Raw genomic sequence first — 15,138 nt, forward strand, 5'->3', positions numbered from 1 at the left:
TGGATGAGGATACTGTGGAAAACATGTCAAGGTTTTAGAAATAGATTGAGCAGCTTTCTAGGCAATACAGCCAGTTGCTGCTGCCATTCAGTTGTCCATTGATGGCTTACAGACAATTGCAATATGAAGTTCTGAGAGAGCAGTGAAAGAGGGCTAGTTTGGCATGCTCCAACTTCCAATAAGGTATGCAAGTCAAGTGGCATCAACCACAACCAATCTCCCTCATAATGATAGGAAAATAATCACTGTTTTGTGTATCACTGTAAATCTCCAAGAGAATTTAGAGAAAAGTGAAGGGCAGCAGATAGAGATCAGTACCAGTAAAACACTGACTAGGTGCATGAAAATAAGTGCATGAACCAGTATTGAAGAGAGAAATGTTCTGTGTTCTGATCTGAGAGCATTCACTCTATGGAATGACCCCTGCCATCAATATCAGCATCACCCCAGAGAAGATTATGTCCATTTAAGTCCCCCATAATTAAAAATGGAGATGGCATCTGTTCAGTGAGAGCATCAATGTTTGATTGATCATAGGTCTCTCCAGGAGATGGATAGAGAGAACAAACAATGATGGTATGACCCAAGGAAATATGGATGGTTACAGCCTCCAAGGATATATCAAGTGGCAAAGACAGTGTGAACACATGCTGATCAACCAGCAGTGACACCCATCCATGTACTCATCCATCACAAACCTGTCATTTCTGTACAAAGAAAACTTCTGAAAGGTAACTTCTTTGGCAGGTTTCAGAAATATTTCCTGTAAGGAGACACAAACATAGGATGATAAGAATGAATCAAATCCTTAATGTCATCTATATTTGAGTGGAAACTTCAACAATTCCACTGTATTGATGTGGCCATTTTTATTTGGGTGGAAAACCTTTGATTTATTACAACATCATTTTTTTTTATTAGAAAAAAGTCTTTTAACCTCTATGAATTCTGCACTGAGCCAAGTAGGCAAGTCTCTCTCAACCTTGGAGGGCAAAAAACTCTTCACGTGGTTGGAAAACAACTCTGTCAGAAGCATAGAGAGACATCTGTCTGCACTCCCACTGTACCAGTGGAATGGAGTGCAACAACATATGTCTAAGATGGGGTGGGGTCAATAACATATAAGCTTCTGGATAAGAAATATTGTTAACAGTTTTCAAACATTGTACCTCTTTCTCCTCCACCCATTTAGAGCAAGAATGAAAGTAAGATGTGTGTGAACCACTGCAGTTAACACAGTGTGGTTTCAGTTCACACTTGTAGGCATCATAGTCTATACCACCACAATGAGCACATGTTAAAGAACCACAACATAATATCTTTGAGTGACTGAACCACTGACACTGGAAACATCTGATAGGGTTGGAAATATATGGCCATACCTTATAATTCAGATAACCTGTCTCGATGGTGACAGGTGGACATGGTGATGTAAACCCCAAAATCAGAACATTAGTAGGCAGCATAATTCTGTCTATATGAGTGGAGATTCAACACACTGCAGAAATGCCTTGACTGGAAAAACCACTGAGAATCACGACTGGAGAATGTTCTTCAAATCCCTCTCAACAATAACTCCTCTTAGCTTAGTGTATTATTGTGAAGATGTTTCCACCAAAATGTCTCTAGAGTGTAACTTCTTTAATGACTGGGGAGCCAGCAAGCCCTTTAATCCCTTTTGAATGGAAAAGGGAGACATTTGCCCTAAGGATTTCTGAGATAATGAATGCAAAATGAGAAATCTAGGTACAGAATCCAACTGTGATTGTGATTGTCAAACAAAGTCATTCGTACGTGGCCATTTACCAATTATTGTTTTATGTTGTGTTTTTTCATTGATTGGGGTATCCATACTAAAGACAATACATTTCAGTGCCCATTATCCCCACCTACCATGGAACCCCACAAGGGAATGCACTGCAACACCAAACAAGGGCATTGCAGCAATGCCAGGGTTTCATGACAAACACCAGCATCAGATACAATGTTCACAATACCTGTTGAGAACATCCAACAGTGGTATTCAGTTGACCCTAGCCCAAGTGAACTATCCAACTGACCCTGAGGGGGGCCACCCATCTACATTAATTCAAGGCCAAAGTGGTGTGTCAGGGTTGAACCCCTCAATCACCAGGATTCTCTCCTCCCTTTCACAGGTCACCAAGCACAGCAAACATGTGGGAGAACATTCAGATCCCAGAGGAGGTAAACTGAAAGTTCAGAACCTTCAATGGAAGGTCCCTTCACCATGTACAGGAATCCATCTTGAGAAGAAATCACTGGATGTTTGTACAGAAGGAAAGCTAGATACTAAACCACCAGGTATTGAAATAAAAGGAAAGGTATCTAAGAAATCACTCTGTGTTTGAATAAAAGGAAATCTACCTGCTAAATTACATCCTATTTGTATAAAAGGAAAGCGCTATATACTAAATCACCAAGTATTTGTATAAAAGGAAAGGTATCTTCCAAATCATAGTGTTTTTGTGTAAAAGTATTGGTGTCTACTAAATCACTCTGTGTTTGTATAAAGTAAAATCTACCTACATAATCACTATGTGTTTATTTAAAGGGAAAGCTGTATACAGGTGTTTGCTTTTATAAAATGGATGTTATATATTAGATCACTGTGTGTTTGTATAAAAGGAAAGTTGTACATTTAATCACCAGGTGTTTGTTTTTTATAAAACAGATGTTATATATTAGATCACTGCATGTTTGTATAAAAGGAAAGCTATATGCTAAATCACTGTTTCTATAAAAGAAAAAATCCTTTTATTAAATCATTGTATATTTATAGAAACCAAAACCTACTTCTCAAATGTTGTGTTCAACATATTGTATTTTACTTTAATTTATGATAATAAACTGTTGTTTAAAATTCATTCTTTTTTTTTTTTTCTTTTTTAAAGGAAAAGAAAGTTGCTTTGAGAGAATTAACTCAAGGTTTGGAAGAAAATGTACTTATGTTGTTGTAGGAGATGGTAGGGATGAAGAAACAGCAGCCAAACAGGTTAGTAAGGTAGTTAAGAGAATAGTTACTGTAGAAAATCTAATAGCTGCAAATAGAAGAAATTTTGTAAAAGTATAAAAAGTTACTTTGTATTAAGTTAATATAAATTTATGCCTAAAGCAAGCTATCCAGTCATATGAAAATCCAATATGCAGAATATAAAGCTGTCTAATACACTGTTTGTACACTTGTATATAAACTGCTCAAGAAAATTAAAGGAACAAGTACGTTTTCTTATATAATTTATCTCAGTGTTCCAAATATGATAATATTTTTATTCTTTTAGGTAATTTACCTCATTTCAGTTCCACTTGTATCCATATTTTAACATGTGATGAATGATAAAACATGGAGAAATAAAATTTTTGAAAATGACCAATATTACCAAAACTGACATCCCATATGAAACAATACTTTGAACAGTTTACATGCATTTATTCAAGAAATGTTTGAAACATTTAATATCTAATGACTTTGGGATGTGACACATTCCTGACACTGATTTGGCACACTTCAAATCAGTCTACCAATGTTATCTTGGGGTATGACCACCCACTTATCTACCAGGGCTTGTCAAAGTTCCTATACATTCTGAGGAGGGTGCTGGCATTTACTAACATGCCTTGACAACATATCCCAACAATGTTCAATCAGATTTAAATCTGGAGATCTGGTGGGCCACTCAAAAGTCTCTATTCCTTCCTCGTCAAGGAAGTCCATACACAGTCTGGCGACATGGGCTCGTGCGTTAACCTGCATGAAAATGAACCCATCACCGACAGCACTGGCAAAAAGTCTCACAATTGGTTCCAGAATTTTGTCTCTATATTGTCATGCATTCAGAGCACCCCTGTTGAATATGAGTAAATCTGTACGGCCACCCAAGCATATGCCTATGTAGACCCTTACAGAACTTCTTCCATAAGTGTCAAATTGCAGAATGTTATAGATGGAAAATTGCTGTCCTCAGCATCTCCACACTCTCACACGTCCATCATCACGAGACACAGTGAATCTGCTCTCGTCTATCCATAGCACAGTGGCCCATTGACGAAGTTCCCAGTCCAGGTGCTGATGAGCAAACTCCAACCTGGCTGCACAGTGTTGCACTGTCAGAATAATGCCTCTTGCAGGCCGACTGCCCCTAAGGCATCCTTCATGCAGATGATTGTGAACTGTTTGGGTCAACACACTGGTTCCAGTGGAATGCTGAAAGTCATTTCTCAGTGACTGAGCCATAGCTAACCTGTCCCGCAGAGCGGTAGTCATGATGTAGTGATCCTCTCTGGTTGTTGTGCAGTGAAGATGGCCTTGGCCTAGTCTCCTGCCATAAAAGTTTGTCTCCTGGTAGCATTGCAAAATTGACTGATGATGCTTGGTGACACACCGACATGCTGTGCCACCTTCCTTTGGGTCTGGCCATTCTCCAGAATATGGACTGCTCTGGCCACCTCGTTCTCAATCAGATGGTGCCTCACTGCATAGGTACACAAGACGAAGATACGCAGTGACAAAATGAGCCACAAAAGATCCGTGTTGGTGTTTGTTTCAAAAATTAATGAGGAATGTATAGTTTCATGTAACAGCTTTATATAGGGTACCTTGAGTTGTATTCTCCTTGAGTGAGGTGAGTTTTGTTTGAGTTGCTTCAAACTTCACTTGCAAGCTTAAACAAATACACTTGAAGACGAAAGGATATGTTTTTCATATATAAAATTAGTTATGACTAAAATATAGTGAAATATGTACTTGTTCCTTTTAACTTTTTTGAGCAGTGTATATATTATAATAATAGTAATACACTGATGGATACCTTTGCTGTTAACAATAGGCTGTAAATGCAGAAATATCATGAGGTTCATGTTGCTATAACAGACAAACAGTCATATAATTGCAATATGCTGCCCTTAATGTTTTTTTAATACATCTTGTTTTATTTGCAGAAACTTGATGTTTGTAAGTAGTTTCCTAATTCTTCTTCCTTGTTTTTAATTATGATACTGATATTATTTATTAAATTAATTTTTCTCCTCATGTCCTGGGAGGTGCAACTCCACCTCAACTATTTTTTTTATTAACTAGTTTTACAACCTCAAATGTTATACTCAATTACTATTACTATTAAATAAAAAATATAATACCAGCAAGTGTGGTAAACAGTTCCTGCAAGGTCTTAATGAAAGATTTAACAACATTTACAAAATTGTCTCAACTATTTTTCTATAATCTGTACAAATTTACCATTCAGTAATATCTCTCAATAACATAACATTATTACATTTAGTTCAATATCCACAGTACAGTTCAAATGGTCATTTATAGCATTTAATTCAGCATAATTAGTATTAACAGTTAGTTGAGAACAATCAATTATGATGTTTAGTTCAGTGCAATCAATTATAATATTTAGTTCAACATACTCAACTACATCACCTAGTTCAGCATTCCAAGTTTCACTATTCACTTATAATTGAGGATGCTGTAAAAGTAGAGCACTTAAGGGTGTGTCTAAATTTTTTTTCACCTTTAGTTTTATTTCAGTTAGGAAAGACAACACTAAACTAGACAAGTTATCAATGAAAAGGTGAATTTACAAATCAGTAATAACTTTAAAAATAACTAGTTTGTATTATAAATGTTTGTATTAAAACCAAGCATTCTGATAGGTTGTTTTTGATAAGTTGAATTTGTGACAGAAGTCAGGATATTTTTGTAGGTGGCATTTTTTGGCACAGTTGTGAAAGTTTTTTTGCAAGTGACAGATTTTGACACATTTCACAAGGTTTTGATGCAGGTGACAGGTTTTTGTTGCATATGACAAGGTTTTATTACAATTAACAGCATTTTTGTGGTTGTTTTTTTTCAGATGAATTTTCCATTTTGGAGAGTGAGTAGCCACTCTGACCTTGCAGCATTGCATCATGCTTTAAATGTTGGACATCTCTAAATGTGTTCTCCATGTGACATTAGTAAACCATACAGTATTGGGATATTTTATTGATTTACTACCTTTTTCAAGCAGAAGCCATAAAAGGACTTGGATTTCTGTTTGTGCTGGAAACAAACAGCCTGGATTCAGTGAAAAATATGATGTGGTACATTTAGAAGATATTGTGTTTGTTATTTTAACAATAAATGTATCATGATGTTGTGTTTGGGGAGAATATAAGAATGGAAAATTATCTGAAAAATTTTACTTACTAATACATTCAATTATGATATATTCCTAGATACTCAAATCCCTGTAGAAAAATGTTATGTATTATATTTCTTAGTGGACATCATTTGATATTAGAATGAGGAGAAATTAAGTAACATGTATTTCACTGGAAGTAACATAACATTACAGACAATAAGAAACCATTGGTCTTACAATCTCATAATTCCACCTTAGGAAAAAGTAAAAATTTAAATCCACCTTAATTTTACAGGAAATTGTGTATTTTGTTCTTGAATCTCAGGATGACCAAACATTGGTAAAATAAGTTAGTCTCAGTCACATTCAGTTAATATGAAGAAGGGAAATTACCTAATACCTCTTTCATCTTTAAAGATATTTCTGACACGTATGGGAAAATTTGAAGAAATTATTAAAAATCAGTAGTTTCAATGATTTATCTGGTAATAAACTATGTGAAAAAACTATATCTTTACTCATTTATTAGGAAGGAGTAAAGTTTGAGATAAACTTGTAAAAAAAAGATATAGCTTTAATGATATATTTGTATACAAATTTCATGTAAAATTATTAAGTGTTATTGCTGTATTAACTGTGTGAAAATTATAGAAAACAATGTAGCTTTGATGATTTATTTGGGAGTGGGAAATGTTTGTGATGAAGTTATAAAAAATAATATTTTGATGGAGGTCAAACTGTATGAAAAAATAGAAACAAATACTGCTGCTTTGATCATTTATCTGAGAGGCAAACTAAGTTTGTGTATATCACATCTCTTCAATGCATTTGTTTTTGCAAGTATGTGGTATCATAAAAGAATCGGCCGTATCAAAACGTAGGGTAAAACAAATAATAACTTCAAAAGACAGCTGTGGCTTCTTTTTTGTTTTTTTAGTTACCTTATATTATACATTACATATTTTTAGGGCTGACCTTTTTCCATTTAAACCAAATTTCTTATATGGTTGTCACTTCTGTTTACGTGTTAATCTGTGTTGAAAATCACATATAGCTTTAAGTTGGATAAATTTACCATTTTCACTGAGACTGCTGGGTTTCCTTTAGATATTCATTGGGTGAGAGACCAACTTAACTTGCTTTCAATATATATAACAGATGTACTATTTGATATTTCTGGCTTGTCAATAATATAATGTTGTTGATTTTTTTGTTTATAAATTTTAAGCTAACAGGTAAAATCACAATATGCATTAGCTGTTTCAACTTTAATATTGTTTTTTAAAGTGTAGAACATTTTGTGTAGGTTGACTTCAACATTAACAATAAGTAGTGAAAATGAAGGTCTGTAATTATTATTTTTATTTTTTTCAATTAATAGTTTCATTTTGAGGTTATTTACTAATTATATGAATTATTTTATTACAAGTTACAGTTTTTAAAGGTAGGAAGAATATATTGTAAAACAAGCATGATGTTTCAGTCACTTGTGCGATCATTTTCAAGTATACAGCTTTTAATGGTAAAATCTTGCTTTACCTTTAAAACCAATTTACATGGAAGTTATTGCACCAGTGATTTGTCAAAATGCCATATCTGTTTTAAAATGTATTATTTCACACTATGAAAGCTGTAACTTGTAATAAAAAATATTCTTAACTTTATTTAGTGCAAACTGTAATTTATTATTAAACATTTTTGTTAGCATGAATAAAATAATGACCTGTATCTCCAGAAAATATCTATTGGTTCAATATTTCACTGTTACAGCTTCATATTAATTACCTACAAGTTGAAACTAAACAGAGGTACCATCTTCAATTAATTAAACACTGATATTGAATATTAGTAGTTCACTTGCTGATTTACACATTGTTCTTTATCATTGTTTGTTTTTTTCAACAAATCGAAATCAAGAATGGTTTATATTATTTATAAAATGGCCTAACCCATTTACACGTGTTAATCCATGTTTGAGTAACTGATGACATTTCAACTGAATTAGTAAATTTGTGGTATATGAATAGTTTGTAACAAAGCTGTAATAATGAAATATTGATATAAAATCTACATTCTGGAGATAAGGTCATTATTTGTTTACATTAATGAAAATAAGGATCTGTCAGATAAATATTGGAAATTAAAATAATTCTGTGGTTTAATGATTGATTATAATATCAAGGGAGGGATATTATAGGTCACACAAAAAATAAGTAATGGTAAAATCTGTGAATCATGCTTTAACTATATATTTGAGTATGAACAATTAAATGGTCTTCCAAAGAATGTGTCTAGAATGTGTTTTGCAGTCGTGGTTATACCATATAATAACACAATACAGATACAATAATGTTTGTGAACTTTGTTCAAAACCCTCTGGTGTTATCCTGAACCATTCTTCAGGTTTAAATCTGAATTGATTATCTGTCATGTTTACTTTACAAATTTTTAACATTCCTTGTTATTATGTAAATCTTTAAAACATCATTCACAGACAGGGAGCTTCTGCTTTCTCTTATATTTTTATATACAAAACTTGAATTAAAACAAGATAGTGAAAAGTCAAAATAATACTATTTCCAGTCAATAAACTTGTTAGGGTTATCGCTGTGTTCTCAAACTGAATACTTTTTGTTCCTGGTCAAACTTTCAACTGCCGAGAAATTATTCTTTTTTTCTCAATTTCAGAACAAGAAATAGTGAAGCACTGCCACGTGTATATGCAAATTTACATGTGCATGCCATAAGAGTGCATTGTAAATATTAGGTATTTATAAACACTGCTACACGAGTGTGATATGATTTATAATATACAACTGTATGCAAACATTGTCACACGTTTGTGTCATAGCTCTTAAGTGTACATAAACAATACTACACAAATGTGCTACGTATTCTGTTTATGTAAACTGCTGCAGGAGTATACCGCAAACCTTGTTTATATAGATTGTTATATGAGTATGCTAGAAACCCTTTGTTTCCTAAAATACTGTCACTTGCATGTGTACACATATCAAGTGAAAACACACATTATTACATAAGTGTACTATTAAATATCACTTGTTTCTCAACCTTTTTTTGTTTGTTTCAAATATATTTGCTACATGCAGTTGGGTCCACAAAACAGGTGCTTTTAATTTAGATGCAGTAAGTTTCATTTTCATTAAAAAACTGGTATTGTGGATTCCTGTACGTGGTGAGGAGACCTCCCAGGAAGGTTCTGTTCTTTCAGTTTACCTTTTCTGAGATCTAAACATTCATCCACATGTTTGCCATGCATGGTGACCAGTGGAGGAGGAGAGGATTCTGGTGGTTGATGGGTCTAACCCTAACACACCACTTTGGCCTTAAATTCCTGTAGATGGGCAGCCTTGGGGTGGCCCCCTTTCTATCAATCGGCTGGCCCACTTGGGCAGGGTCAACCAAGTACCAGTGTTGGATGTTCTCAACAGGTGTTGTGGACATTGTAACTAATGCTGGTGTTTGGGTTTTGTGCTCAAGAAACCCTGGCAATCCTGCAGTGTCTCTGTTTGGCATTATAGTGCACCCCTCGAAAGGGCTCCACGATGGGTGGGGTCAGTGGGCACTGAAATATTCTTTTTTTTTTTTTTTATTATGGTTCCTCCAAATAAAAACTTAAATAAAATAGTGAAAAAACAATACACAGGTGAACAACCACATCTTGAAGATTCTGATCAGCAATCTTCAACATCTGTAACACCTGTTGAACCTCATTTTCTTACATTACATTCCCTTTCAGACAAACCTTTAGAGCAGATGTCTCTCTTTTTCATTCAGAAGGGACTAGAGGGACATGCTGGCTCTCCAAAGTCAGTAAAGAAACTTCACTATGGTGATATACTGGTGGAAACATCTACATCTCAACACAGTGAACTCCTCTTGCATTCAAAGGCGATTGGAGATATACCTGTTGAGGTTACACCTCATGCTACTTTGAATTCATCACGAGAAGTTATTGTTGACAAAGATTTGAAGAAAATCCTGAGCAAGAGATTCTCAATTGTTTCTCCACCCAAGAAGTTTCTGCAGTGAGGCATATCTCCACTCATAAGGATGGAATTATGATGCTAACCAATGTCCTCATTCTGACATTTACATCACCACGTCCACCTGCCACCATCAAAGCAGGTTATCTTAATTTCAGGGTATGGCTATACATTCCAAACCACCTCAGATGTTTCTAGTGTCAGCATGACACTGGGATACGTTTTGTAGGTATCCCATACCCTCGCACCACATCACTTTCCAGCAGCCAGTGCTCATGCTCGGTGGGTAAGACGTGAAAGCCAGAAGGAATATTGGATTAAGTTTACAACCAACATATCTTCTACCACCAGTTCCAAAGTCACATGGGACAAGATTCGAAAGGTCAGGGGCAATATAATTTTGTCCCCCTCTCGATCTTGCTGTCCGAAGGCCAGGAAGTAGCTGATACGCAGAGCATTTCCAATACTCTAGGTGAAACCTTTTGCTAGGGATCTAGCACTTCTGCTTCTTCCTACTCCTTTTTAGTCATCACCTCTTTTCTTTCGAGCTGATCGTCTCTATGACTATAATCATCCTTTCACTGTGGTAGAAATCAACCTGGCCCTTCATCAGTCTGACAATACATTGGTCGGACCTGATGATGTACACTATGAAATGCTGCATCATCTATCTCATGCTATTCTTCTGATTGTTTTAACTGGATCTGGCAGGAAAATATTTTTCCTGATGCCTAGCACAAGAGTATTGTCGTACCTTTCTAAGCCTGGGAAGGATTCCAACATTCCTTCAAACTACCGTCCAATTGATTTGATGAGCTGTCTCTGTAAGACCTCAGAGAGGATGGTTAATGCTGGTCTTGTTTGGTTCCTGGAATCAAACAACCTACTCTATCCCACCCAGTGGGGGTTCCGACAATAGTGCTCCACCATGGACCACCTGATTTAACTTCAAATGTCAATCAGAGAAGCCTTTCTCAAATGACAACATCTTGTATCAATATTCTCTGACACTGAGAAGGCTTATGATACAACATGGATGTATGGCATTTTGAGAGACAACCGTATATATGCGTTTTGTGGCCATTAATGGACAGACGATTCCAAGTTTGTGTGGGTTCGACACTTTTCCGTTCTTTTCTATAGGAACTTGGAGTCCCTCAAGGCTGTGTTTTGAGTGTCACACTTTTAAGTATAAAGATTAATGCCATCGCCGAACAACTCCCTCTTAATGTTGCAAACGGGCTCTATGTCGACGACTTTCACATTTCATGTCAGTCTTCGAACGTAAGGTATACTGAGCAGCAGCTGCAGACTGCCCTCAATCGTTTACTGAAGTGGACCACAGCAAACGGCTTTAATTTCTCTCTCTCTAAAACCGTTTCCATGCACTTTTGCCACCAATGGGGTACTCACCCTGATTCTGAACTCCAGATCATGAAGTTGTGGTCCCTGAGACAAAGTTCTTAGGGCTTATCTTTGACCATAAGCTGACCTTTATACCACACATCAAGCAGCTACGGGTCAAATGCACAAGAGCACTGAACATCCTTCATGTCCTCTCTTCTTCCATTTGGGGAGCGGATTGATGTTTTATGCTAAAAATATATCATGCTCGACTATGGATCACTTGTCTATAGCTCTGGCAGGACCTCGGCTTTAAAGATGATGGACCCTGTTCATCATCAAGGACTTTGGCTCTGCACTGGGGCTTTCCACATTTCCCCACTTCAGAGCTTATACATAGTCTCATAAACCTTTTTTGCACCTCTGCCATTTGCAACTGTCTTTATGCTTCGAAACTTCCTTACCAAAGCATCCCACCTGGGGTTGTGTTTTCCTTCTTCAGTCGGCCATACTTTTTTAAAACGGACGATTTGCCATTGCTTCTTTTGGCCTTCGTATCCAGGCTCAGTTAGATAAATTGGGTCTGTCCTTGGATAACATTGTTGTATCCTCTGATCAGCCCATCCCACCATGACTTCTTACTGTCCCCAAATGTGACCTATCTTTAAGTCATCTGAGAAAAGCAGACACTCCTGATTGGAAATACTGTCTATTATTTGCTGAACATCTTTCGAACCATCCTTCCATTCCTATTTATATAGATGGTTCGAAATCAGGTGACTGTGTGGCCTCTGCCATGGTTTGTTGTGGTTCAGTGATTGCACACAGAATCCCCTCTACAGCTTCTGTGTTCACTGCTGAACTGTACACTATTTCTTTTGTCCTGGATCACATAGAAGCTAAGCAGTACTCAAATTGCACTATTTATACTGACTTGCTTAGTTCTCTACTGGCCCTGGAATTGCTTCATGTTAGTTCACACCATGTTCTCGCCGATATTCAAAACCGACTGGCCCATTTCTCTTTAACATCTAATTATATCCAGTTTTTCTGGATACCAGACCACAATGGTATTTGCGGGAATGAACTCGCCGACACCGCAGCCAAATCTATTTGCTGTAGCACTATCATTGCTGTGCCTGTTCCATACATGGAATATGGTCCTGTATTCAAGGCTAGGCTCCGTGCCAATTGGCAGTCGACTTGAAGTGAGCAACGTAAAAACAAGCTTTTCCAAATAAAACCCTCAATTGGACTTTGGCGGTCTTGCTACCATAAGGATTGGAAAGAAGAAATTGTTTTAACTAGACTACGCATTGGTCAGAGTTTTGTAACTCATTGTTTTCTTTTAACTGGGACTGATACACCAATGTGCTCTCTGTGTAACACTCAGGTTACATTTTACTGTCTTGCCGCCGTTATGATTCTCAAGGACGGCACCATTTTAAACGTGTTTTGTTTCAAAGTTTGTCCATAACGTTATTGGTAATGATGATGACATTGTCCTCCTTGGAAATGTTTTTAGTTTTTTAAAGGCCATTAATCTATTTAATTTATACATTAGAACCTTTTTTAATAGGATTCCCTTTTAAAAATCAAATTACACCAAGTTCGATTTGAAATTAGAAAATGATCATAACGTCAAATAACTTGAAACCAGGACTGGAAAGACCAACTTCAGGTGTCAAACGCTGTTAGTCATTCTGGCGAGTTATAATTAAAATTTTGCTACAAGTCTTTTAAAACTTTTATTACTCTACTTTCTGAAAATGACCATAACGTCAAATAACTCGGAACCAGGACTGGAAAGACCAACTCCAGGTGACTTACGGTTGTTTTTGAACTTACTTGTTAGTCTTCCTGGCGAGTTATGGTAATTACAATTATGCTACAGAAAGTTCTTTACAACTTGTGTTACTGTAGTGTTTATCTTACTGCTGTAGACTAGATGTAAAAATTGGTTTTAATGCTATTCCTGTTTTTTAAGCTTTGTTTTGTTTTACCTTAATTCCTTTTATTAATTTTACTTTAATTTTAACTTTTTACCGGGTGTTTGGCGCAGATAGCCTAGTTGCTTTGTGCCGTAAAACACCAAATCTTGCTCAACTTCTAAACACGTTTGACAGAAAAATCGTGGGCCCGGCATGGCCAAGCGTGTTAAGGCGTGCGATTCGTAATCTGAGGGTCACGGGTTCGCATCCCCATCGCGCCAAACATGCTTGCCCTTTCAGCCGTGGGGGCGTTATAATATGACGGTCAATCCCACTATTCGTTGGTAAAAGAGTAGCCCAAGAGTTGGTGGTGGGTGGTGATGACTAGCTGCCTTCCCTCTAGTCTTACACTGCTAAATTAGGGACGGCTAGTACAGATATCCCTCGAGTAGCTTTGTGCGAAATTCAAAAACAAACAAGAAAAATCGTTTTTTGCAATAAAAGTTTTAAAGAACATTATTCACCTGTTAATTTTGGTAGTGCACATTGGGCTACAAAATATATTTTAATATTGTTTTTCTCTTTAATTTGACACTGAATGTTTAACTTTACAGCTTTTATCAATTACAGTATGTGGTTTAGTGGAGTATTCCTGAAAAAGGTAATGGTTGAGTGTGCATGTAAAGGTAAGTTACAAATTTTGGTGTTTTATGGTCGTTTGTATATGGTATTAAGTCATCATACATTTCTTTGGATTATTTGAAGACAAGTTAAAGCCGTGTAGGTGAATCATAAACATGGTACTTTCTATTTTTATTTTACATATATTGTGAAACTTTCAACGAAGAATAAAAACAAAAACATTTTTCCACCGAACCCAGGCTCCACATTAGTCATAACTGTTACACTAGGACCTTATATTCTATTCTTGTTTATTATCTTATATACTTATCTATTATTTTCAATATGTTTAATAACATGTCAAGTAAACAGTTTCTTATCTAACCATAATACATCAAACCATACACTCTGAACCAGGATTTCACTAAATCAATACATCAAACCGTACACCTAGAGCAAAAAAAGGAATCTAGTACCTTTTGGCGATTTCTGAACACTGAAAGTAACATGTTACATGTAAAAGTAAAAATCTGTGAATCTGTAATAGTCTTAGTGTACTAGCTGTTCCACAAATTGATTATTTTTTAAATGTGTTAATACCTGTCGTTGTATTCATGCAAAGCTTAAAATTGAAAGAAATTCGAACAGTCAGTCGTTAGTAGTGCGATTTAGTGGTTTGTAAGGTGATTGTTATGAATCAGTAACTGCCTTTAACAATATTCTTTTATAAAGCTCAAAGCAGTTCGACGAGTTAGATATAAAATGTGGGATTGCTTAAGTATTTTATTTATCTAATGCTTTATGGTGGTGAATGTCAATATACAACTTAAAAGATAGATAACAAGAAACCAATTGTTTTCCTTTTCTCAACAGAAAATAAAAAATAATAATGTGATTAGAGCGAAACTAAACATCAATCTAGCCATCAGTATAGCAAATAAAATACACTTTTCTTACTGATCCACTCTTAAATATTATAATGAATTGTTCATTGGTTGAATTCCCCTTACAGTTAAGTATATTTTCGACTGTAGCCCAGGTAATATCTTGGCCAGCTAACAAGATTTGGATTACTCCGTTGTACAT

The 15,138-nt window shown here is 35.8% G+C and overlaps 1 protein-coding gene across 12 annotated transcripts in view; it reads left to right on the plus strand.

Moving 5' to 3' along the window:
• LOC143235467 (protein phosphatase EYA1-like) overlaps window positions 1-8,432 on the plus strand; it is an 88,956-nt gene extending 80,524 nt beyond the window's left edge. For all 12 annotated transcript variants that reach the window (XM_076473671.1, XM_076473675.1, XM_076473680.1 and 9 more), the window contains 2 exons: window positions 2,913-3,013; window positions 5,880-8,432. In XM_076473671.1, coding sequence (XP_076329786.1) covers window positions 2,913-3,013; window positions 5,880-5,960 — 182 coding nt within the window. In that variant the 3' untranslated portion in view covers window positions 5,961-8,432. The remainder of the gene's footprint in view (window positions 1-2,912; window positions 3,014-5,879) is intronic.
• The last annotated feature ends 6,706 nt before the right edge of the window (window positions 8,433-15,138 follow it).

Source organism: Tachypleus tridentatus, chromosome 12, assembly GCF_004210375.1.
Source record: "Tachypleus tridentatus isolate NWPU-2018 chromosome 12, ASM421037v1, whole genome shotgun sequence".
Classification (NCBI taxonomy): Eukaryota; Metazoa; Arthropoda; class Merostomata; order Xiphosura; family Limulidae; genus Tachypleus; species Tachypleus tridentatus.